Below are 24,179 nucleotides of genomic sequence, written 5' to 3'. Positions count from 1 at the left end.
TGGTAAGATAGGTCAGCCATTAAGGCAGTGCCTCTTCCCTTTCAAATATGGGATATTTTAGGAAAGAGGCGTAGGGAGGTACTGCAAGAAACTTGGCCAGCCAGAGGCAGAAGCTGATCTATTGCTTTGAGCCTCTGCCCTTCAGTGGAAGCTTCCCTGTGGGTTGCCGTATGGGTCCCTGCTAAAGGGAGGTCAGTACTGGAGAAGGATGGCACAGCTCTGCTGCAAGGGATCGTTCTGGCGTTGTCACATTGAGTTAGCTCGCGCACCCTTGTGCCTGGCTTTGAAGTCAGGCTTGCAGTTGTGAGAGTCCAAAACAAACCAAAATGGAGTCTGTGCCTTTCTGGATCCAGGATGTGATCAACAGAGCCTGAATTTCTTTGTACTTCTAGTTACAGTTTTGTGTTGTGTTTGAGTTCTATAGCATAACATATGAGCAGCTGGTTATTGACAAAGATGGATTTGACACTTATGGCTGTCCATACTATTGTTCTGCCTAAAACTGTGGGCAAAAGGTCTGTTCTTACAGTAAAAACCAAAGTGATTGTCAACTTTTGTCAGAAGTTAACTTCTAGCCCTCCCCCTCATCAAAGCTTCTCTTTAAATTCTCTTTGTGTGAGAATTTTTCTTCAAGTGAGTTGAAGTGGTTTACATGTTTGGCCTGAAACCTTTAAATTGGTCCAGTTACTATGGAGTTCTATAGCTGCACCAATATTACTGCAAAGCCACTGTTAACTAAGCCTGTTAATCCTAGTATCTTTACTGCAACTATACTTTGTATATGATCTTGCAGTTAATTTTTAAGTATAAGAGCATTAGGAAGCTTATATCCAGTTCCTGATGCTGGAGAAAGCTAGCTGTTATGTTCTGGTTGCTTTATCCTGCTCTGAAACAGTCATAAGTGATTTGAAAAGTTCTGGGAAATAAGCCTTTGTTACAATAAGGAGCAAAAACCAAACAAGTTAGGGATGGAGCACCTTCCATCTGGTGGAAGAGGGCTTACTTGAGAGATATGGAAAGGTTTCCTTAAGCTTTTTGTATTTAGTGTGCTTTTAAAAGCTAGAGAGGGGTTTGTCAGAATATGCATCTCAAAGGTTTTTTCCTCTAATGAGGATTAACTTCCTCTTAAATTCCTTTGTGTAAATTCTCCATAGTGAGGTAGGCAAGTATGCATTTACAGTTCTTTAGCTATACCTGTGGTCCATTCACCCCTGAAATACTGAAGGATTCATCTGAAGAAAATAAACTTCACTTTCAAGCTTGAATTTTCTCTCCAGACACTTGCACCTTCATTAGAAAACTTAGGAGTAGCAAACTTGAATATTGGAATTAATGCCTGAAAAATGATGCCACATTCCCCAGTGTTTAGATGAATGGAATTAAGTATCTTAAAGACCTTTTTAACAAAGCTGGCATTGATGAGTTGCAATGCAGTTCCCATAAGCACCTTTTATATATCTGCTGGTATTGCCACAGTGGCATGTTGTTGCTGCAATTTGTTCAAATGGATAACTTGCTGTACTGAATTGGTGTAATCATGGCTCAACATCTGGATTAACAGGCTCTGTTAAGTAGCTGTGTGGACATAACTGGACATACTGATTTAATTTGGGTATTGGACTGTGGAAAGCCCTGCAGTGAGGGCATCAGAACCTTCATGATAGCTCTGTAGTTTGTAGTCTGTCAGAACACATGCCTTATAATGTTTTTCTTTCTCCTGGAGTGTTATGTGCTCCCAGTCATAATTTTTCATTTAAAAAACCAGCACTAGTGAAAACGTGGAGCAGTGATATTTCTAGAACACCACATTTAAATGTTCCAATATTTAAGATTAAATTGTAAAAAGCTTTTTTGTTAACTTGAAGCTCCAGCTGCTAATGACCAATAGAAGATGAGAGATGTGAAAAGTGGCTGAAACCTGCTGTTGTACAAGATGCTGAAGCCCAATTTGGGCTGTTCTGTAGTCAGCCCAGATATCCATAAGTGCAGCCATGTTTTATGATACTCCTTAGCTGCTACTGGCTCTTGCAGATGGCATCTTCATAGTTTAGTGTTGTAGCATCAGTTGCCATGTCAGAGCCACCGGAGCAAGCTCATTACTAGTTTTTCTCCTAGGAGTGTTTGTTTTAGCATGTTGTGTGTAGGCACTGAGTGCCAGTGACCCTTTACGTAGGGTTTTGTTTATGCAGAGCTAGGTCTAATAAGATGTAAAATACTGTATGAATACAGGAATAGTCTCCTTGAGGTGTTAACAAAGGTGTTTGTACAAAATGTCCAGAGAATAAAAACTTAGACATGCATATTAAATAACCCTCATTAAATGCTTTGAAATATGAAAGCACAGTTAATACCGAATGCCTCTGTCCTCTTCTGCTGAAGTGTGTGTTTTGAATGTTGTTTGTTGCTATTTGGGTAGGTCTATAGAGAAGAGCAAGAAAAGTGCTGGTTGCAGCTGGTAGTGATGGATGTCTGTGTTGCTTTCCTGCATGGAAAACATGCTTTTCTGCCCCTCGGGAAGCCCTAGATGCAAGGTTTCCATTTGTTGTGGCCCTCTGGAACATACCACCTGCACAAACACTGTTACCTGAAGTTTATTCTAAGGAATTGGAAGTCCTGGTTTCAACCCTAAACTTCAAAATATGTTGCAAAGTCCTTTGTTTTTTAACACAAGATACTGGTGACATCACTAATAAAATGGGGTGTGGGCCCCTGAGAAGTCACAAGTTAAATAGGTACAGCTGCAAAAGTCAACTTACTGTAATTGGCCAACATCAGGAAGCAATAGTTGTTCTCCATCTCAAATTCAGTAGCCCAATTCTTCGCTAAACACAGGCCTTGTCTTCTGTTTCCCAGATGTGTGAACTTGCTTATCTCATTCACTAGCACTGGAATAATGATGCCATAGCATGAGGAGAGTGTATTGTAAAAGCTGCTTTTCTTTAAAAAGAGACAAGTTCTGCACAGGAAATGCCTGCAGAACAGCTGGAGAGAGTTATGATGAAGCTGTGATATCTTGCAGCAATCAAAGAGAACAAGGGATTTCCATGTAAAGAAGGCTCCCTAAAGTTGTACTGAAAGCTCTTGGCTTTTGCTTCAGGTAGGTAACTTGCCTACCGCTGTGCCCCCCATCATACCGCTGCCTGCTGCTGTGCCTTCGATGCTGGTCAGCCTTCCTAGGCTGTTCTAGCCCGTTTTGGAAGAGTGCAGGATCATGTGATTTTTGCCAAAGCTTTACCGATACCCTGAACAATGTTAGAGTATTTTGGGCATCCTTCACCGATCTAAGCTATTCAGTCTTGGGCAAGTAAAAATAAATTGATGATGGTAGGAGTTATTGGTAGACAACCTTGTGTTATTAAGTGTAGTGACTTGCCCTACCATAACTGGTTCCTATGGCTGAAAGATCACAAGATCCACAGGGAATTAATACCTCTTCTGCTGTGGAGTTCCTGAAAGGTGGATTCTGATTTTAGTGAAGAACTGCTTTTAGCTATCTAATGCTCAGTGCTGTATAAAAAGCTCAAATAAGCAAATAAAGACCTTCCTGCTTTTACAGACATGCTTGCTAGGATTGGAATATGAGTGGATAGCATGGTTCCCTTCACTTCTAGCTATTTCTCTTTGCGAGAGGAGGAAGGTGTTTTGCTGTAGTTAACAAGAATCCAGGTCTGTACTGGAAGAAATACATACCTTTTTGCTGCAGTAGGTTCTGTATTTGAATGGCAAAGCAAAGATGATAGAGGTGCAGTATTCCTATATGTGGACTCTTCTAGCTAGGACTGAGACTTTCTGGCTTTTATGAAGCCTTAATCTGTGGCCAACTGTGACTTCGTGTCTGCTTTGCTAATTGTTTTAATGAGATTTTTCACTTTCTGTCAACTTGAAGCATTGAGTCAAATTTGCCTGCCAGAAGCTTTGTGTGAAGGCAGGTCAGGCCTTCCTCCAGTGGGATGTGAGGTATTTAGGCTGTCCATGAGTTTGAAGACATTCCCTGTTAAAAATGTAGTGACCTGTAAGTTGTACAAAGGGGGAACAGCTAAAAGGCATGCTCCTTTTACTTAGCCCTGTGCTGCAGAGGGGCTCTCAAGTAGCAGTCCTATTTTCCTCTGCCAGTTTGCAAGATAATTATTTGGATTTAAGATCAGAAGCTTTGCCTTCTTTTATTTTTCTCAGGGTTGTCTTTATCTTGTCTCCAGATGCTACTCACCTGACCCAGGTAGTCTTCTTTTTCCTTTTAGTTCTTTATTCCTACATGACCTGGAAGAATACATTTAACTCAGATTAGTTTAAAATAACTACCTGGAATGAAAATGTCCAAGTAACAGGGCACTTTGGGGTTTAAGTTTTAGCGTTCTCTTTGTTGGCATAATCTAGATACTGTTGAACTTGTCAGATCAGACTTTGAAAACACCATGAATGATAACAAAAATCCCATATGACTTTCTAGATGAAGCTGGATCACATTGAGTAGCTCAGAGATTGTCGCATCACCTTTATATACTCATACACAGAATTAAACTGAGGATGTTTTACAGCCTTTAAATTACTTTTGCCAGCTTTATGAAGCCTGCATTTCTAAAGATAGGAGATGCTTTCTGCAAGAGCATTCTCTGGTCTGGCTAGTCTGAAACAGCTCGTGTTGTGAAGTGGTTCCTTGTATGAATGTGAGGGAAAGGTGGTATAAAGTCTATATAAAATGCTGTATTTAAAAACTAATACCCAAGCTTATTTCCATGGCTCTTTCTGTAATGTTTTGTGAGACTGGGAACAGTTTGGAAAGGATTTTTTTCAAGGAAGCAATTTTTCATATGAGGGGAGAAATGAGACTTGTTCCTTCCAGATGCATTCCAGATGCATCTATTCCAGATGCAGAATACTACTACGGAGTATTTTTAAAATACTACTATTACTGAGCTATATTGGGAGGAATTTGGTCTCTGTCCAAGGTATGTGTCCTGGGTTCAGCAGTAGCAGTCATTTTTCTCCTCCTTAGTAGCTGGTGCAGTGCTGTGTTTTTTGACTTTCAGCCTGGGAACAGTGCTGATAACACTGTTTTCAGTTGCTGCTCAGTAATGTTTACTCTGACCAAGGACTTTGTGAGTCCCATGCTCTGCCAGGGAGGGGAGAGGAAGCCGGGAGGAAGCAGAGACAGGACACCTGACCCAAACTGACCAAAGGGGTATTCCATACCACAGCACGTCATGCCCACTATATAAACTGGGGGCAGTTACCCAGAAGGGCTAGATCACTGCTCAGTCGGGCTGGGTATCGATCAGCAGGTGGTGAGTGGTTGTGTTCTCTTCCCTTGTTATTTCCCTTATTATTATTATTGGTGGCAGCAGTAGTAGTTTGTGTTATACCTTAGTTATGTTCTTATCTCAACCTGTGGGAGTTACATTCTTTCCATTCTCCTCCCTATCCCTCTGGGGGCGAGGAGTGACCTAACAGCTGTGTGGCTCTGAGTGGGCTTAAGCCACAACAGTGTGAAAAACTGAGTGCTGTTTAATGATAGCCATCTAATCTTTGGGGTTTTTTTTTTTCTTTTGAGGCTGATTCACTTCACATTCTTCTAGGGGTATTTCTGTGCAGCTCAGATGCACAGAGAACACTGTCACTTTTCTACAGTGTCATTTCTTAGTAGAAGCAGAACCATCACACAGCAATGGTCTGAATCATTTTGAGGGACAAAACAAACTGGGTTCTCTATATGGGAAAATGGGAGTATAAATTTCTGTGTAAGTCTCCTGTTTGAGTTCATACTAGCTGCTTGCTGAAATTGCACAGGGAGTTTAGTCCTGTGGTGTTGGTGCATGGTACAATGAAGGTGTAAACTCCATGTAATAGAATCATAGAATAGTTAAGATTGGAAAGGACCTTAAGATAAAGTTCCAGCCCCTCTGCCATGGGCAGGGACACCTCACACTAAACCATGTCACCAAAGGCTCTGTCCAACCTGGCCTTGAAAGCTGCCAGGGATGGAGCGTTCACAACTTCCTTGGGCAACCCATTCCAGTGCCTCACCACCCTCACAATAAAGAACTTCCTCCTTATATCCAATCTAAACTTCCCCTGTTTAAGTTTTAACCCGTTACCCCTTTGTGCTATCACTACAGTCCCTAATGAAGAGTCCCTCCCCAGCATCCTTATAGGCCTCCTTCAGATACTGGAAGGCTGCTATGAAGTCTCCACGCAGCCTTCTCTTCTCCAGGCTGAACAGCCCCAACTTCCTCAGCCCATCTTCATACGGCTGTATGTATAGCTGTATTAATTGTCGTTTTCAGGCTCTGATGTATGAAATAGGTAAAGGCCTGGTAAAAAAACAAGAGTTGTCACTTCATGCCTTCACCTGAAGGAAAGTGAAACATAAACAGCAGTCTGTCTTCTGAAGCATTTCTAATTGGTTTCTTGAGCCCTAACTGTTTCGTGTTTTTTTTTTTTCCCCTCCCAGCTGAGTATTGAACAGGCCCAGGCTGTGGCAGAGCAGGTTGAGATGAAAGCGAAGGTGGTACAGTCTGAAGTCAAAGTTGTGACTACTAGACATAAGAAGGCCTTGGAAGAGCGGGAGTGTGAACTGCTCTGGAAGGTAGGCACCTTGTATGTGTTATGTGAACTGCTGACATGTACCTTCTCAAACCTGAAAGCATGTTTTTTAACTAGCGCATGGCTAGATTCCTCCAAAGGAGCAGTGAATTGAAACACTGTGGTTTACTCTGAGCTCATTTTGTGTAGGTGGGATGCTGTATTCTGGCCCTGGTTGGTTTTGTGCTGTAGATATTTCTAATCTGAGAAACTGGCTGTGTAAGGACTGCTGTATGCTCGGTCCTGCAAGCGGAGTCGGCACTCCCTCTGCCTCATCTTGGTGCTGACCCGAGAGAGAAGATAGAATAATAGAATCATAGAATAGTTAAGGTTGGAAAGGACCTCAAGATCATCTAGTTCCAACCCCCCTGCCATGGACAGGGACATCTCTCACTAAAACATCCCACGCAAGGCTTCATCCAACCTGGCCTTGAACACTGCCAGGGATGGAGCACTCACAACCTCCCTGGGCAACCGATTCCTATGCCTCACCACCCTCACAATAAAGAACTTCCTCCTTATATCCAATCTAAACTTCCCCTGTTTAAGTTTTAACCCATTACCCCTTTGTGCTATCACTACAGTCCCTGATGAAGAGTCCCTCCCCATCATCCTTATAGGCCTCCTTCAGATACTGGAAGGCTGCTATGAGGTCTCCATGCAGCCTTCTCTTCTCCAGGCTTCCTCAGCCTGTCTTCATACGGGAGGTGCTCCAGTCCCCTGATCATCCTCGTGGCCCTCCTCTGAACTTGTTCCAGCAGTTCCATGTCCTTTTTATGTTGAGGACACCAGAACTGCACACAATACTCCAGGTGAGGTCTCACAAGAGCAGAGTAGAGGGGCAGGATCACCTCCTTCGACCTGTTGGTCACGCTCCTTTTGATGCAGCCCAGGATACTCTTGGCTTTCTGGGCTGCAAGCGCACACTGAAGCCGGCTCATGTTCATTTTCTCATTGACCAGCACCCCCAAGTCCTTCTCCTCAGGGCTGCTCTGAATCTCTTCTTTGCCCAGTCTGTAGCTGTGCCTGGGATTGCTCCGACCCAGGTGTAGGACCTTGCACTTGTCATGGTTGAACTTCATAAGGTTGGCATCAGCCCACCTCACAAGCGTGTCGAGGTACCTCTGGATGGCATCCCTTCCCTCCAGCGTATCAACCAGACCACACAGCTTGGTGTCATCGGCAAACTTGCTGAGGGCGCACTCAATCCCACTGTCCATGTCAGCGACAAAGATGTTAAACAAGACCGGTCTCACCACCGGTCCCTGAGGGACACCACTCGTTACTGGTCTCCAGCCGGACATTGTGCCATTGACCGCAACTCTTTGTGTGCGGCCATCCAGCCAGTTCTTTATCCACCGAGTGGTCCATCCATCAAATTGATATCTCTCCAATTTAGAGAGAAGGATGTTGTGTGGGACAGTGTCAAACGCTTTGCACAAGTCCAGGTAGATGACGTCAACTGCTTTACCCTTATCCATCAATTCTGTAGCCCCATAAGGAAGGCCACCAAATTGGTCAGGCAAGATTTCCCCTTAGTGAAGCCGTGCTGGCTGTCACCAAGCACCTTGTTGTTTTTCATGTGCCTTAGCATGCCTTCCAGGAGAATGTGCTCCAAGATTTTACCAGGCACAGAGGTGAGACTGACTGCTCTGTAATTCCCCAGGTCTTCCATTTTCCCCTTCTTGAAAATGGGGGTTATATTTCACTTTTTCCAGTCGTCGGGAACTTCACCTGACTGCCATGATTTTTCAAATATGATGGCCAGTGGCTTAGCAACTTCATTCGCCAGCTCCTTCAGGACCCGCGGATGCATTCCATCAGGTCCCACGGACTTGTATGCATTCAGATTTTGAAGATAGTCCCGAACCAGATCCTCTCCTACAGTGGGCCCAAGGTCTTCATTCTTACAGCCCCTGCATCACCTTTAAACACATTCTTTAAAGAGTGTCTTTAAAACCTCTTTAATACGTTGCTGTAGAACTAGTATATGGGTTTTCTTACATGATCCACTTCTCATAACAAAGGGGTAAAGCTCTATATGCTCTTTCCTTTTTAGAAAGACTGATAGAAATTCTGCAAGACTTCCATTGTTCCCACACCTAAAAAGCTACTCTCAAAGCAGTGTCCCTCTCCAGCCAGGAGTGCTTTGTTGTAGGTGCCAGTGGCAAGATAGAAACTGTACTTTATATAGTTGCTGTACTTCTAATGCTTCTTTTTCTGAGGTACTTAGATTGAGGGACATGAGTTCACTTTCCACTGTTAGCTGCCAAGCTTATTGGGGAAGGCTATCTCTTGAGGTATTTGTAGTAAAAAAGAAGTAAGAACTGCTCCTGTGCAATTTGTATCTTGAGAGGCTCCATAAATCCACTTTAGTGGAGTCTGCACTGAGAGCAAGTTCTCTTCAGTTTATATAAAACATTAAGAAGGAAAACTTAGTTGCGGTGATAAATCGTTCTAGCAAAAACAGCTGAGTATATTAAGCCTTCATGTGAAGCATGTTAGTGAATAATTTTTGGGTACCAAAGATGAGGCTAGATTAAGTTGTGATTTAAGATTAAGTAATCTCATTTGGAAATGTGCTGGAGGAAGCATTTGACTTCCTTTTCATTTTGCAGTCTGATGCATGCCTCATCTCTAAGTGAAATAGCATGTTTGTACATCTGTTATCTAGTCAGTGTATAACCAAGCAGTCATCAAACAGTGAGCTGTCCCTCATTAAAACACGTTTCTGGTATTGTTCTGCAGCCAAGCAGGTGTTCAGACATACGGAAAAGTATTTTTGTAACAATAAAGCAATTGCATATTTGGTTAGTTTTACACAGCAGGTGTCTTTGCCAGATGGTCTAAAGTGGTTTTTCACAAGGAAAGATGTAACTATTTTATACAGGCTTGTGTATAAGTAAACCATTTTCGGTTCAGCTTCAGACCCCCAAGCAGGGACTGGCAGTGGCCTTCTGTTATTTGAAATGACATTATAAAGTGTCCTGTTATAAAGCACTAGCTCAGCATAACTGCCACAGTTTGCAGTAAAATGTTAAACGGATTGGACCCTACAAATCCCTGGAGACATGTCTGGTATTGTCCAGTCACATGAACACAGCCCTGACAGGTAGGGGAATGGCAAGAGCCCCTGTGCATTAGCTGATGCTGACTCCTATCCTTAGCTTTATGTGATAGCAGCCTACCTTCTGAAATTGGCCTCAGTTCTGGTTAGAGAAGTCTCAGCCTCTGCTCTTCCTTGAGAGCCTGCCTGTCCTCCCTGGAATCTAAGCAAGATACACCTTTGGATGATCTGTCAAGTACCTTGCGATTAGAATAGCATTTGGGGAAGCAAAACACCATTAGTAAGCAGGTGATTTCCTTTCAAATGGCACTCCAGCAGATCTGCAGAGTAAGAATGCATGATGTGGGCTGGAGGGTGGGAGAGATTAATCCTGAATTGGGATAAGTAATACCTTCCCTTATTTCTGCTTGTCTGCAGCATGGCCTTTAGAGGCCTGTCCTGCAGTTGTGTGCCACAACACTGAAACAACTGCGCAACCAGTTTTTATGTAGGACGGTGATGTTATGGAATGTTTGCATTATGGGTTGTCTTTCCTGGTGTAAATGTGCATTTTCTCTCCCTCCTTGTCCCCTGTAAGGTGGAAAAGATTCGTCAAGTCAAGGCTAAGTCGCTCTACTTGCAAGTCGAGAAGTTACGTCAGAACCTGAATAAGTTGGACAACACCATTAGTGCTGTTCAGCAGGTCCTGGAGGAAGGTCGTACCATGGATATTCTCCTGGCTCGTGACCGCATGCTGGCTCAGGTACAGGAACTGAAGAATGTGAGAGGCCTTCTCCAGCCACAGGAAGATGACAGGATCATGTTCACTCCCCCTGACCAGGCATTGTATATGGCCATTAAATCAATGGGATTTGTCAGCAGCGGGGCTTTTGCTCCTCTGACCAAAGCCACTGGGGAAGGCCTCAAGCGTGCGCTGCAGGGCAAAGTGGCCTCTTTCACAGTGATAGGCTACGACCACGATGGTGAGCCTCGCCTCTCGGGAGGTGACATGATCTCTGTGGTGGTGATGGGCCCAGATGGAAACCTCTTTGGGGCAGATGTCAGTGACCAGCAGAATGGAACCTACCTGGTCAGCTACCGTCCACAGCTGGAGGGGGAGCACCTGGTGTCCGTGATGATGTGCAACCAACACATTGAGAACAGCCCTTTCAAAGTCGTGGTGAAATCCGGGCGCAGCTACATCGGCATTGGGCTGCCAGGGCTCTCCTTTGGCAGCGAGGGAGACAGTGACGGCAAGCTCTGCCGCCCCTGGGGGGTTAGCGTAGACAAAGAAGGCTACATCATTGTTGCTGACCGCAGTAATAACCGTGTCCAAGTGTTCAAACCATGCGGGACCTTCCACCACAAGTTTGGCACACTGGGCTCCCGGCCAGGCCAGTTCGATCGCCCTGCTGGTGTGGCCTGTGACATCTCGCGCCGCATCATTGTAGCTGACAAGGACAATCATCGCATCCAGATCTTCACGTTCGAGGGGCAGTTCATTCTGAAGTTTGGGGAAAAAGGAACAAAGAATGGGCAATTCAATTACCCATGGGATGTGGCTGTCAACGCAGAGGGCAAGATCCTGGTCTCTGATACAAGGAACCATCGTGTTCAGCTGTTCGGGCCAGATGGTGTGTTTCTGAACAAGTATGGCTTTGAAGGGGCACTCTGGAAGCACTTTGATTCCCCCAGAGGTGTGACTTTCAATCATGAGGGCCACTTGGTAGTGACGGACTTCAACAACCATCGCCTTCTGGTCATCCATCCAGATTGCCAGTCGGCACGCTTCCTGGGCTCGGAGGGTACTGGCAATGGCCAGTTTCTGCGCCCACAGGGAGTGGCGGTGGATCAAGAGGGGCGCATCATCGTGGCTGACTCCAGGAACCACCGGGTGCAGATATTTGAGTCAAATGGCAGCTTCTTATGCAAGTTTGGCACTCAGGGAAGTGGCTTCGGTCAGATGGACCGTCCTTCAGGTATAGCTGTCACCCCTGATGGCATGATTGTTGTGGTTGATTTTGGAAACAATCGAATTCTCATCTTCTAATCGGTGTTTGAATTAGGAAGAAACTGTCTCAGGGAAATTCTTCTAAGAGAAAATGAAAAGAAATACAACGTTAATTCAGACCTACCTCATCTTTAATTTTTTTTACAGATGAATGTACTTATCTTTTGTGCAGGGAGTGAGCCTGTAAAGTTTAAATTCTATCTACCTCATTGTCCTCCCTTCCTTCCCTGGTTTCTTGCCCTCGTCCCCATCCCCACACACTCACAGTTCAGAACGTTTTACCTCTTTTTTTCAACCCCCAATGGGGTTTCATGCACAAACAAGTGTTGCTGTGCACATTAGGTGGTTTGTGTGGTGAGTTCTGTAGACGAAGCCAAAAAAGGCTCTATGTAACTTTTTTAATGGAGAAAATGGTAATAGGTGTTTGTAGAGAATTTGTGTTCTTGACCATACTGCAGTTCTGGGGGTGGGGATTTGGGAGGGGGGACTTTTGTTTGATTGCTGCTGCAGCAGAGAACTTTATCCTGTTCTCCTTTTTATACCTCAGTGTGTTTAGCGGTGAGCACAGCATCTTGCTCCCAGATGACTTGGAACATTTTGTGACAGTGAGTGGGATTCAGTCGCTGGGAAGAGCAAGTTTGTGTTATTATTGGGTTTTGGCATTTCTGTGTATTTTTTTCTGAAACACAGTAATCCAACAGCACAAATTGAAGCTGATGAAAATGCACAAAAATTCTTTAAGTTTAAAACCAAATTGTTCATTTTAGTGGTTTGGTGCGGTTGTTGTAAAGCTTAGGAGGAAAGCAAGGCTTCCTTTAATGTACCCCATCAGTGAGTATTTCCTTTTTTTACCCTTTTTACCTGAAAGCTTAAGCGAGTTTAAAAGTTGCTGTTTATTTTGTCATTGCACCTAATCTGAGTAACAGAAGAGGATACAAGGAGCATTGAAGCGGGGAAAATCAAACCCTTTTGATTTAATTTCTTCTAAAATGACTAGCTTTTCTTTCTTCTTTTTTTTTTTGCCCCTCCCTATAGAAAGACTTTAAGAGAAAAACGTTTGGATTTGCTAGAACAGAAGTGGTACCTTTTTCCAAAAGTAAGAAATAAGCATAGCTTTGGAGATTCAGGGTGTGGAGAAGCCAGCAAGTTTTTGTGTGTGTGTTTAAAAGAGGATTGCAGTAACTGTCAGTGACAAGATAGATATATTTTTTTATTTTCTTGTTTTCATCTGGCTTCCCCAAAGAGCTGGACTGAAAAATTCAGGAAGGTCTGCTGTAGTTTTTAGGGTCGGGTGGGGTTGTAGCTCCATGTAACTCTTGCTACAGATCCAAGTGAAAAGTTACCAGTACCAGCATAAGGCAAACTGCGTCAAGATGAAACCTCACTGCTTTTTTCCAGGGTAGTACCAAAGAATTCTGTGTAAAATAAACATATATGATCCTTAAAAGCTTGGAGGGAGGGGGAAGTTGGCTTTTTCAGGGATATCAAAATAGCTTTTTGGAGAAGCAGAAACGTCTGGGGAGAATAGAGATCTCTAGCAAAATGTGACTTTCTGAGTCCCTGGAAGTATTTTTGTCTATTCGACGTCTCACTTTCCAGTTTAGCTGTTGCTTTATGCTCTGCATAAGGCCTTTGGTGGCAATCAGGAATGGTTAAAGTAGGGAACAGAGGGCTTTTCTATCTCTCTGCAGTGGAAAAATTTGTGTATCAGTACTCTTAGGCTTGGAAATGCCACGGGATTTACCTTACTGCTTGGAAGAGAGCATCTCTGAAATGTCAGTGTGGTTGTTACCAAAAAGTCCAAAGAGCCTTAACCGTCCTTCAAGGAAAGAGTTCATCTCTGCCAGCCACCATGCACAACAGTGACCTGAGATTGAACGGCTCTTTACAAGTTTGTGAGAAATCACAAGGTGCACTTTCCTTCTTGCTGCTTTTCCCCTCCGAGGAGTGTTAACTTTCTAGCCTTTGTAGAAATCCCCATGATGTGTGCAGACCGATGGCTGCCACTGTAGAGGAGGCTGAAACTAAAGGACCAGAAAGAAACGGGCAGATTCATGAGATGGCAAAACCCCTTTTGAAAGAGGGGTGAGGAAAGAACACCTGACTTCAATGAGATAAAATAACTGTGCTGTCTTTCAGCCAAAGCCTCAAGGAAGCGAGCTCTTCAAAGCAGTGTGTTTCAGTTAGGCTTAATCTTAGGATAGCATGGTTTAAAAATAGTCTTTAAAGGATAATCTTTATATGGATGTCTGTCATTAAATTGCTGTGGCCATTCCAAAATATGGGTATGAGAGAAAGCTAGTTTACCTTCAGTTTTGTCAAGTTCTGCTTGTATACATGCCTCACTTCTTGGGGGTGGCCTTCAGTTGTGACAGATACCCGTGCTTGTCTTGTATTATTCAGTCCAAGAATGATATTCAGCTTGGGCTGTGAAAACCTAATAGCCTGAAAGATCTAGATACCAAAGAAAACTGGTTTAAAAAGCTTTAAAGTTTAGTTTGGTGTGTCCTTGCATTTATCCTATCATGTCTTAATAGAAATGCCAGGTCTTTTGATACCTTTGCCAGTGTGGCTGACCATGTTACAGTGCCCTAGACATGTTCTTGTGCTTTAATGCTTGTTGGGTTCCCCCTTCTCTGGGGCTAGAAGGGAGGTGTTTTCCGGGCACTAAAGAAGTGTGCATTCAGGATTATGTTGAACTGCAGAAACCTTCTTGCCCCTCTGCAGGCTGCACCGCATAGAAGGTGACAGACACTGAAGCTGCCCTTTGCTATTTTGTATGGAGCCATTGCACAAACCCCCAGTCCAGCTCTGTCAGGAAGCAGAATGACTAACTCTAAGCTGCTCTCTGTTTAATCCAGTGCGATTTGCTTACAGACCAAACCTCAAGTGTTTGACCTCACGTGTTGGGGAGTTGTTTCGTTTTAAAAACAAGACTATTTAGCTTTCCCAAAAGAATTCCTTATCTTTGTCATAGGTAGTGCGAAGCACACTTGGTCTCATTGAAAAGTGGTAGTGTAGCTTATAAAATGGAGTGTTCTATATGCAATGAAAATAAGTAGCGGTGATATACAATGCCAACATAAGATGCCTCATAGGGGCTTTTAAAAAGTAATACTTACATGGCATTCAAACCCTGCTCTGGTTTTTCCATGCGTGTTCTCAGGTTAATAGCCCAGTATCGTAACATACATACGTGCATGCAGGGAGAAAAAGCAAGGCTTTGAAGCTGGATTTCAAACTGGACAAGCATTCAGAGTAACATTAAATAGTGGAAATGACCTGGAAAAGGGAGAGGTGAGCATGTGCCTCTTTCCCTCAGCTCTGACACTGGGGAACAAAGATGTGGGTGACAGAGCTGCCTACTGGAACTCCCAAAGGAATTTCACTGTGCCAGGTTAAACCAGTGGCTCTCAGTAAACTTCCTCAGTCAGGAGGGCTGCTTTGGGTTCAGCCTGTGAAGCAGTCTTGTCCTTTCCTTAGAACTATCTGAGAAGGAACTTCAGTAGCAACTGAAGCAGTTGCAGCAACTGCAACTGAAGCAGACTCAGTACTTGGTAATGCAGGTCCTTCAGATAATTCACTCCTTTTTGTTTAGTATCTATTAAATACAACTGATTTACGGCAGCCCATAAGCCTTAAACTGGTAAAGAAAGTGAAGGAAGGCAACACCTGAAAACTGTCATTAGTTAGCATATTGGGGCCAGATGTAATCAACTTGGGAGGAAATACAAGGCATGTGGATGTGGCATTCCCTTGGAATTGCAGGCGAATGGGTCCAGTTTGTTACGTTACAGTTAAACCAATATTAATTTCTGAAGAGAGCAGGCTTCTTGGCTTATCTTGCCATAACTGTGATCATAAGATTCCTTTGTTCAGTTCTGGTTTAAAAGAAGTAAATTGTGCCAAAGTGGTGTGGGTTTTTTTTTTCTTTTTCTTTTTTTTTTTTTTTTTGAAGGAGTGTAAGCCAAATGGTGCCAAAAGGTAATGGGGTATTTAAAAGTAGAGATATTTAGACAAACAGTTTGGAGCTGTATAAAAAATGAACACTGGTACTTGCGTTAGACAAATATTGTACCTTTGGTCTTTGAGTCCTTGGGAGTTTGAACCCCAGTTTGGTACAAAATGCACAACTAGAGATGCCACTATCTTCTTGAAGTTCTACCTCACTTTGCAGAAGTAAATCATCTACCTCAATTTAGCGTCAGACAGATTTGAGACATTATGGAGAATCTGCCTGGGGGAAGGATTCATCCTGCCTGTTGGACAAGCATTTCAGGTTAAACAGAGATACTAAGTGTGTACAATGTGGTGACTACTTTTGTTTGCTTTTGTTTTTGCTGCCTGCCCATGGAAACATTAAGCTGCCCTTGCTAGAGATGATCTGCAAATAAACCCAGGTGAACTGGACTGAGATACCAAAACACTTTGAGTTTGTTCTGTTTTCACTACAAAGTATGGAAATGTAAACTTTTTCAGTATTATGACACTACTGGCTGATGTGACACACACTTCATGGTCACTTGCAGTGTTCTAATGTCCATAAGGCCTTTAGGTCTTCTCTCTACAAGAGAAAAACTTTGATGCATGGCTACAACTGTGTCCTGTTCGGAAAGACGAACATTACGAGTGCTGTAAACACAAATGCGATACCAAATGCTTGAGGGGAATAAGATCCTGATTATCTTTATTTTATTTTGACCTGGTGATTGTATTAGCCGCTTTCCTGACTCAATGGGATTTTTTCCACTGTGACAAAGCAACCAGGTTCCTGTTCCTGAAGGGCGGTTGAGGTTCATTCTCAGGAAGGCAGTTTAAAACCAGTATGTTGGGGTTTTACGCAACTGGAATAGTGACATGCAACGTGCCCCTTGTTTTACCTGTGAAGTTGCAGAAGCACATTTTCAGATTACTGTGTTGACAAAACCTTTTTTGTTCCTCCCCTGCTCATACTTGGGGGTGACAGCAGTGGGTACAGGAGACCCCTAGTAATGATAGGCTGTGTTGGGTCTGGTAAATGTTCTGGTGGAAAATGTACATTGATGTCTCTAAGTGATCTTACGGGTGAACGAGCCAGACTGGCATCTTTTTCCATCATTTTTTAACCAATAATGGTTCTAAAAATGCTTTGTGTACCTGCATGGTCTTAGACCTTCTATTAATGATTGTATCAACTTACAAACTCAGGTAGATAATTTTTTTAAGCTCTTTTCATAGAGCCTTACTGACTGAATGTTAAGTGTCTGTGTAGTGATATAGTTAAGTAACTTCTCCTTTTGAACGACCAGACTAGTTTAAAAAGAAAAATAAGTCCTTTTATAGGTTTGTAGAGTACTCTTCAGCCAGTGTAGTAGTTTTTCCTTCAGAGGGAGAGATGTCTGTTTCTGGGTTTTGTTTTTAGTTCCTTTGTTAAAATGACTAAGAAGTTTTTAACTAGTTTGTAAGGTGTGCGTAGTCACCTCAGTTGGTGGGGGTTTCTTACTGTGACTCTTGTTTGTACTGTGCATCACCTGTCATGTGCTGCCTGGTTCGTGCACAACTCGTTGGAGTAGTGAGGGTGCAATTTCAGTCAATTTCAGATTGGCAGCCCCCAACAAAACTGGGGTCATCTACAAGCAACCAATGTTATTGCATGTTCCTCCCCTCATGTAATTGTGGATGTATGGCCTCATCTTACAAAGCTTCATTACCACTGTCTGAGCAGTGTTGCCTCAGTGCAGGTTTGCATCAGGACCCAAAAGGACTTGGTCAGTCCATAGATGTTTGGCATCTTGAGTCGATTTGGTTTTGTAGTCCCCTCTTCTGTTGCAGTTGTTTCTTTCCTACTGTAGTGATTGATGCTGTTGCTCTCCTAATGATAATAAATATCTCTCTCAGCAGCACAGATACTGTTCTGCTTTTAATAAGCTGCTCAGAGTTGTCACTGCCAGTCTCATTATCAATTAAGATATAACAAGAACTTCCATGCTCCAAAAAGGATATCAGTGACTTCACTACTTGGATAAAAAAGTGACATGATTTTCAGATGTTGAGCATGACAGGTTATGTGCAAACTTTTACATAGAGTAAGCAAAAATGTTAGAACCCTTGTGTTAATGGAGGCTTCTGAATGTATCTTTGTGGTCCATAGGGAAGGCTGAAGGATGTAGCAAGGAGATGATGTATCAGCTACTGGCAGCCTTAAAACAAAGTCAGTGTCTCTCTGGACTTTAAAATGTTCCTATGCAGTTTATTTTATTTTTGTTTAATCAAATAAATGTGAGGAGTTTTTTTCATGGCAAATCTGTGTGTGTGTGTTTCTGTATTGCCCAGGCTAACCCTTCTGTCGGGATGCACTAAAGAAAACACTTGCCTCAGCTTGAAACTGCCTTCCTCTGGATGAGGGCTACTGGAAACTTACCAGAGGTACCTGCTTTGAGAGGAGAGAGGAGGAGAAATGGTGATGTACGAAATAGAAAAATCAACACACAGTGTTTTGATGTGTTGGGCAGGCTCTGATTGTCTGGTCTATTAAAAACCCAGCCTCACTGCCATAACTGGGGGAAATGGATTTGATACTGAACTCACTACCTGTAGTCCATGCAGTTTTTCTAGGCTTATGTGCCATCCTGCAGAGCTAAAAAGCTGCTTTTTTCTTTTTCTTTCCCCCCCTTGCTACATGGAAAAGGTGAAAAGGTTTGAGAAGAAATGGTGAGCAGGATTGGAAGATGGCTTGAGAGAATTAAGGTTACTGACTGAATTTTCACCATGGGTAGCAACTGAGGGGAAAGGCAAAAGTGGGCTGTGAAAGGAGACAGGCCCTTACCTGCTTCCTTCCTGGATGTGTTCTGACATTTCCCCCCACACACACACTTCTGTTAATGCTATGCACCCTGACAGCTGAATGTCAGCACCACCACTCACTCCTCTCTACAAGTAACAGTGCTGCAGCCGAGGATGAGAAAGAAATGAAACTGCCATGATGCTATGGTCAGTGCAGCAGGCATTGTCATGAGGGAGCTGGGCTGAATGCTGTATTCCCATGCAAATACAATTGCCATAAGCTGTGGGCTATCTGGGGAACAACACCTGCACCCATCCTTCCTGGAGCCCTGAGGGGAGCTGAGCACTGCTGGGACTCAGCAAGTAACTTCTGCATGTGAATGCCCTACATTCCAGGACAGGGGGAAGGGCAGAGAGGAATCATCTCTATTCAGGGCCTGATCACACAGGGAGCATCTTTAACCTTTTTGTGTTTTATCAGTCAGTCTGCTCTGGCTTGAGGGATTTATTGGCTCTATTCTTCCCCTCAGAAAGGTGATCTCTATGTACTTTTTTCCATATTTCTTTTAAATTCTTACTATTTCTAAACTGCCTCTACATGAGGCCAGAGTCAGTGCCACCTCTTGCAGTGAGAGAAAAGCTATTGAAAAAGCTACTCTGAAAGCCTTCAAAAGCAAAGAAACAAACAGAAGAGGAGATAGTAGCAGGCCTCAAGTTTCTTGCTGAAGGGACGCCTACTCGTACACTGTTTAATACACTTCTGTCATTTGTGGCTTGTTTAGTCAAGCTCCTGGGGGCAAACCCAGGACTGTCCCACAGGCTTCCTTACCTGAACGAAGCTGAGCTACCTAATGCTCAAGTTACTGGGAGCAAGCAGATTTAGGGCCCTGCAGCCTAAATGACTGCTTGGAAAAGTGCCTTTCCTGGTGATGGCTGGAGGCAAAGTACACTGCCAGCAGCACTGGGAGATAATGTATTATCCCAGCTCTACCCTGGAGGTTATCTGGGCAAAGTCAAAGAGTAGCTGAAATAGTACAAACTATCTGGGGAGAGGAAGTGAGGAGAGATGCTACCCTCCATGCTGGGCTCAGGTTAGCTGGATTAAGTCCCAAGGCAGGATCACTTCTCTCTTTGCCTGTGCTCACAATAAGCAACCAGCAGGGCCTTGGTTATGCTGCTGTGTTGGAGCCTCTTGGTTCAAGCAAAAGAAGAAAACACTTTTGAAAGAGGTATTATTCTCAAGTAAAAACTGCATTGAAAAAGAAAAAAGAACCCAAACAAAACAGACCTAAACCCAAATCCTGTGCCTGCACCATTACACCTTCCTTTAGCGCAAAGGAAACCCCAGGAGAATTAAAAAATAAAACCCAACACAAAACTGAGAGCCCCATGTCACTGAAGCAACAGTGTTTCCCAGCACTGGGCACTTCAGAGCACCCACTGCCTGCTGTGCCTGTTGTCCTTCACCCCTATGTCCTTGTTCTGCTGGCAAAGGCTAAGCAGCCACACTGAGTTTTGCCCCTGCTGACCAGTCATCTCTTGCATCTTTCCCTTCTTGGGAACCTGCATTTTGGCTCTTCCCATCACTGAGCTGAAGAGGCAGAAGCAGGCAGAGCCCCTGGGCTCTTTGGGAGCAGCCCATCGGCTGCAGCCTGTATGCAGCAGAAGGGGCCACTTACCAACCAGCTCACTGGCCCCACTCGCTAATGCAGCATTTTAGAAGACAATAGAAGGGAACCTGGCCCTATGCTTACACCAGTGTGTTCTCCTGCACGCTATGATGCTATGATCTATGATTCAGCCACAGCAAGGACCATACTCCCAGCTGCTGCAGGGAAGTGGGGCATAGCTCTGTTAACTAAGAGCCTCTTTGAGGAATGGGATGCTGGGGAGGGACTCTTCATCAGGGACTGTAGTGACAGGACAAGGGGTAACAGGTTAAAACTTAAACAGGGGAGGTTTAGATTGGATATAAGGAGGAAATTCTTTCCTGTTAGGGTGGTGAGACACTGGAATTGGTTGCCCAAGGAAGCTGTGAATGCTCCATCCCTGGCAGTGTTCAAGGCCAGGTTGGACAAAGCCTTGGGTGGGATGGTTTAGTGTGAGGTGTCCCTGCCCATGGCAGGGGGGTTGGAACTAGATGATCTTAAGGTCCTTTCCAACCCTAACTATTCTATGATTCTATGAATACAAACCCATAGCTCATGTGTGTCAAAACACAGCAGCCAAAACAACACAACTTCAGGTAAATGGTACTCTCCTTCCTGTCACTCACTTCCAGTCTCTTTGAAGAGAGCTGAATTACAGAGCTGCTTTGTATTGGTAAGTAAACTGACGCCCACATTCAAAACAGATACCAATCTCTCTTCCTTTAAGGAAACACTTCCAGGCCTGCCTTTTTGTTTCCATGTTTTATTAAAAATTTACATAAATGAACACACTCCAGCAATTGGGATATGCAGGTGTCATAGGTTAAAAAACTATACAAAATCCCAAGCCCTGGTGGGCAGGGCAGCTGTAGGTTGAAACCTCATTTCCTTTGAACAGTGGTAAAGGCTGGCATCTGAATAGGCTGGATGGAGTGCACCAGCTGAAAACCAGGCTTCTTCCGCATGTCCGAGAGTGTCTTCACAGAAGGGAGCAGCTGGTTTCTCTTGATGATCTGCAGTGCCAGCTGTGTGTTACCTACAAGACAACTGCTGATTAAAGAAAACCCCAACAAAGCCAAGTGCCTTCGTATGACCCATAAATCACTGTTTTCAGAACAGAGCCCTGGGCCTAGGCCACATACAGTGGTAGGCTTCCTAGTGAGTGAAATGCTGCCATGGACATGAAAAGCATTAGACAAAACTAGATCTGAAAAGATAGATAGTATTGCTTGGTTCTGCCTACTCAGAGCTGGAAGATGCCAGAGCACCTTGGAAATTCCTGAAGGGCACCTCTCCCATCCACACAGCAAGACTCTAGATCTCACAAAATGCCCCCACAACGTGATGTTACAGACAATAATGCAAATGTCAAGAGGATTTATAAAACATGCTTTTAAAATAATCTGATTTTCAATTGGATGCATGGCCCATCAAATAAACACCAACGTAAATGGAAAACTTACTTTTTGTTAAATGTTAAACCTATAAAACTGTAAGGGAAAACCTGCTACATTCTGAAAAGAAAGAATGTTTCTTCCTCTTATCAAGTACTTTCTTTCACTAAAGTTTTTGTTTCAGAAGAGATACACTGTTCTGTTACCATTTATAGAACAAAAAAAGAATGCCTGTAGCTCCTTTTGATTATATACTTTCAAAGGAGAGATGAAAATCCCACTTTCTGCTCTCTTCTGCTCTGTATGACTTTGTTGCAGAAATTAAGGTTTCCAAAATTCCAACTTAGAAATATCTCTGTAAGAAAAGCTTTGTAGAAGTCTCGATTCTGAATACAAATGCTCAAGTACACTGCCTGCCTGCAATGCGAGACAACTGAAGGGAAACAAGCACACTGAACATTTCATAGTATGAGGACATTAAGCACTAAGGGCCACAGGTCCACAACCATGCCCATGTCAGTAGCACAGCTGCACTAGTCTGCTCATGCTGCAGAATTGAAGTGCAATCTTTCCAGTTCCCCATTATATAGTTAGTTTGGGTTTTTCTTCCATGCAAACTCAATGAACCTTCAGAAAGAAGGAAGGGTTTCAGAAGAGAGAGTTATGAATATTACAAGCTTCACTGCAGTACTTCCTACATAGGCTTTGACATGGCTTCTCTGGGAAACCTGGTTTGCAGTTGTCTTTTAATGAAAAGCCTTTCAAACCCTCTTTATACCATAAACCTCACCACAGGTTTTACTGAGCCTATCCAAGATGGCTGATTCCTGCACAAAGCTTAGAAGTTTTCAGCTCTGAAGATAAATGTTTAGGAAGTCAAGAACAGGATGGCAATAAACTATGGAATTGAGGGTGTGGATACATGGATCCATAGCAGTGTAAAATGAAGACAGGACCTAAAGGGTGTCATTCAAAATACTGGCACAGCTCTACAGAGACTAGGAATGACTATTACTGCCCACCTTCCCTTGTATCCTACATCCAGGTTGGTAGAACATTCCCAGACTTACTTACCGTTCTGTAATTCAAGATACACAGCCAGCAGAATAGCCTCCGGAGGGATCTCTTTGGGGTGGATCAGTGAAGCAGCCTTATTGAAAAAGAAAAGGATGGGGAGAAAAAGTGCTTGAGAAACATCCAGCCCAAAGAAAGTGCCTTGACAAGATTGTTACCATCATCTGAGCTAACAAAAACAAGTAACAATTCCTAAACTAAAGACTTTTTCAAACTAATACACTCCGTCAGGTTTATGCATGGAAGGAGAGAAGGAAAGATTATCTGTTTCACGCTAGCTAGCAGGACCATCTGCTATATGTTTATGTTAATATGAATCTGTAGTTCTGTCGTGGTTTGAGCTCAGTCATAAATTAGCCACGCAGTCCTCGCTCACCCCTCCCTCCCCCCGTTCCTGGAGGGATGGGGAGGAGAATCGAAAGAATGGCACTGCCATGGGTTGAGATAAGAACAGTCCAGTAACTAAGGTATAACACAAACCACTACTGCTGCCACCAATAATAATAATGATAAGGGAAATAACAAGGGAAAAGAATACAACAGCTCGCCAAACCCAACCCGACCAAGCAGTGATCTAGCCCTTCCGGGTAACTCCCCCCAGTTTACATCCTGGGCATGACGTGCTGTGGTATGGAATACCTCTTTGGCTAGTTCGGGTCAGGTGTCCTTTCTCTGCTTCCTCCCAGCTTCCCCTCCTCCCTGCCAGAGCATGAGGCTCAGAAAGTCCTTGCTCAGACTAAACATTTGAGCAGTAACTAAAAACATCGGTGTTATCAGCGCTGTTCCCAGGCCGAAAGTCAAAAACACAGCCCTGCACCAGCTGCTAAGGAGAAAAAAATGACTGCTACTGCTGAACCCAGGACAAATTCCTAGGCCAATCTATTGTGGTTTCCTGGTGAGATGACAGGTGAAGAAGGTAACCTCCACTTCTCCAAAATTCAGAATACAGAGTTAACAGGGAGTGCTCATTAGCTTTCCATATATAAATATTTTCGGCTACAAAGTCAAATTCCTTAATTTTTTGTAGATGCAGACACCTGCTATACTCTACATCCACAGATGGCCTTACACTCCTTTGGGCTTTACACATCTGCTGCAGAGGCCAACACAGACACTTGGCCAATCCTAAGAAGTCTTGGGAGAAAAAAGATGAAGACAACTCCCTTAAACAGCTGAGAACCTCAATGAATTTGAATCTGTCCACTACACAACTACTGTGAAGTAATTTGGAAGATTCTTGTTTCAGTTTGCATCTCAAAAAATCTTTTGAGTAGTCTTTCTTGACAGACAGGAATGGCTACAAAAAGAGACAAACATCATCATTGAAAGAGGTGGTCCCAGCCATAAGAAAGACCAAATGAGCCAGGCTTAAGTGAAGACAGAGCTTCAAAAGCAGTGCTCGAGAACTCTTGGGACAAGAAGCAGGCAAGGAACATATCTCCAGCAGCACTGCAGTATGTTCTCACAGTCCTAAAGTTAATACTTTAGATGGTGAGTTATAACTGATAAGAGAGAAGTAAACTCAAGGCCCTCAAGAACTTCCTCCTCTGAAATATAACAATTACTATTAAGCCATTAAAAAGAAAGAACAAGACACACAAACAAACAAACTTGGAAAAAGTGAAATGGCTTCCTAGTCATATTTCACTGTTTTTTTTAGAAGA

At 43.5% G+C, this 24,179-nt stretch overlaps 2 protein-coding genes across 9 annotated transcripts in view; one reads left to right on the top strand and one right to left on the bottom strand.

Moving 5' to 3' along the window:
* Positions 1–18,235, top strand: part of TRIM71 (tripartite motif containing 71) — a 63,506-nt gene extending 45,271 nt beyond the window's left edge. For 3 of the 4 annotated variants that reach the window (XM_065666177.1, XM_065666178.1, XM_065666179.1), the window contains exons 4-5: positions 6,449–6,583; positions 10,224–12,078. In XM_065666177.1, coding sequence (XP_065522249.1) covers positions 6,449–6,583; positions 10,224–11,675 — 1,587 coding nt within the window. In that variant the 3' untranslated portion in view covers positions 11,676–12,078. Of the gene's footprint in view, positions 1–6,448; positions 6,584–10,223; positions 12,079–17,948 lie in introns of those variants that run through there. The other variant, XM_065666180.1, reaches the window with a different exon arrangement.
* A 2,559-nt stretch (positions 18,236–20,794) lies between these two features.
* Positions 20,795–24,179, bottom strand: part of CNOT10 (CCR4-NOT transcription complex subunit 10) — a 34,648-nt gene continuing 31,263 nt past the window's right edge. For all 5 annotated transcript variants that reach the window (XM_065666169.1, XM_065666171.1, XM_065666172.1 and 2 more), the window contains 2 exons: positions 22,516–22,591; positions 20,795–21,083 (listed from right to left, as the gene is read on the bottom strand). In XM_065666169.1, the coding sequence (XP_065522241.1) occupies positions 20,929–21,083; positions 22,516–22,591 (231 nt within the window). In that variant the 3' untranslated portion in view covers positions 20,795–20,928. The remainder of the gene's footprint in view (positions 21,084–22,515; positions 22,592–24,179) is intronic.

This window comes from Lathamus discolor, chromosome 2, assembly GCF_037157495.1.
Source record: "Lathamus discolor isolate bLatDis1 chromosome 2, bLatDis1.hap1, whole genome shotgun sequence".
Lineage (NCBI taxonomy): Eukaryota > Metazoa > Chordata > Aves > Psittaciformes > Psittacidae > Lathamus > Lathamus discolor.
Note: the sequence above shows the minus strand (reverse complement) of the source record. Positions and strands in the feature narration are given on the sequence as shown.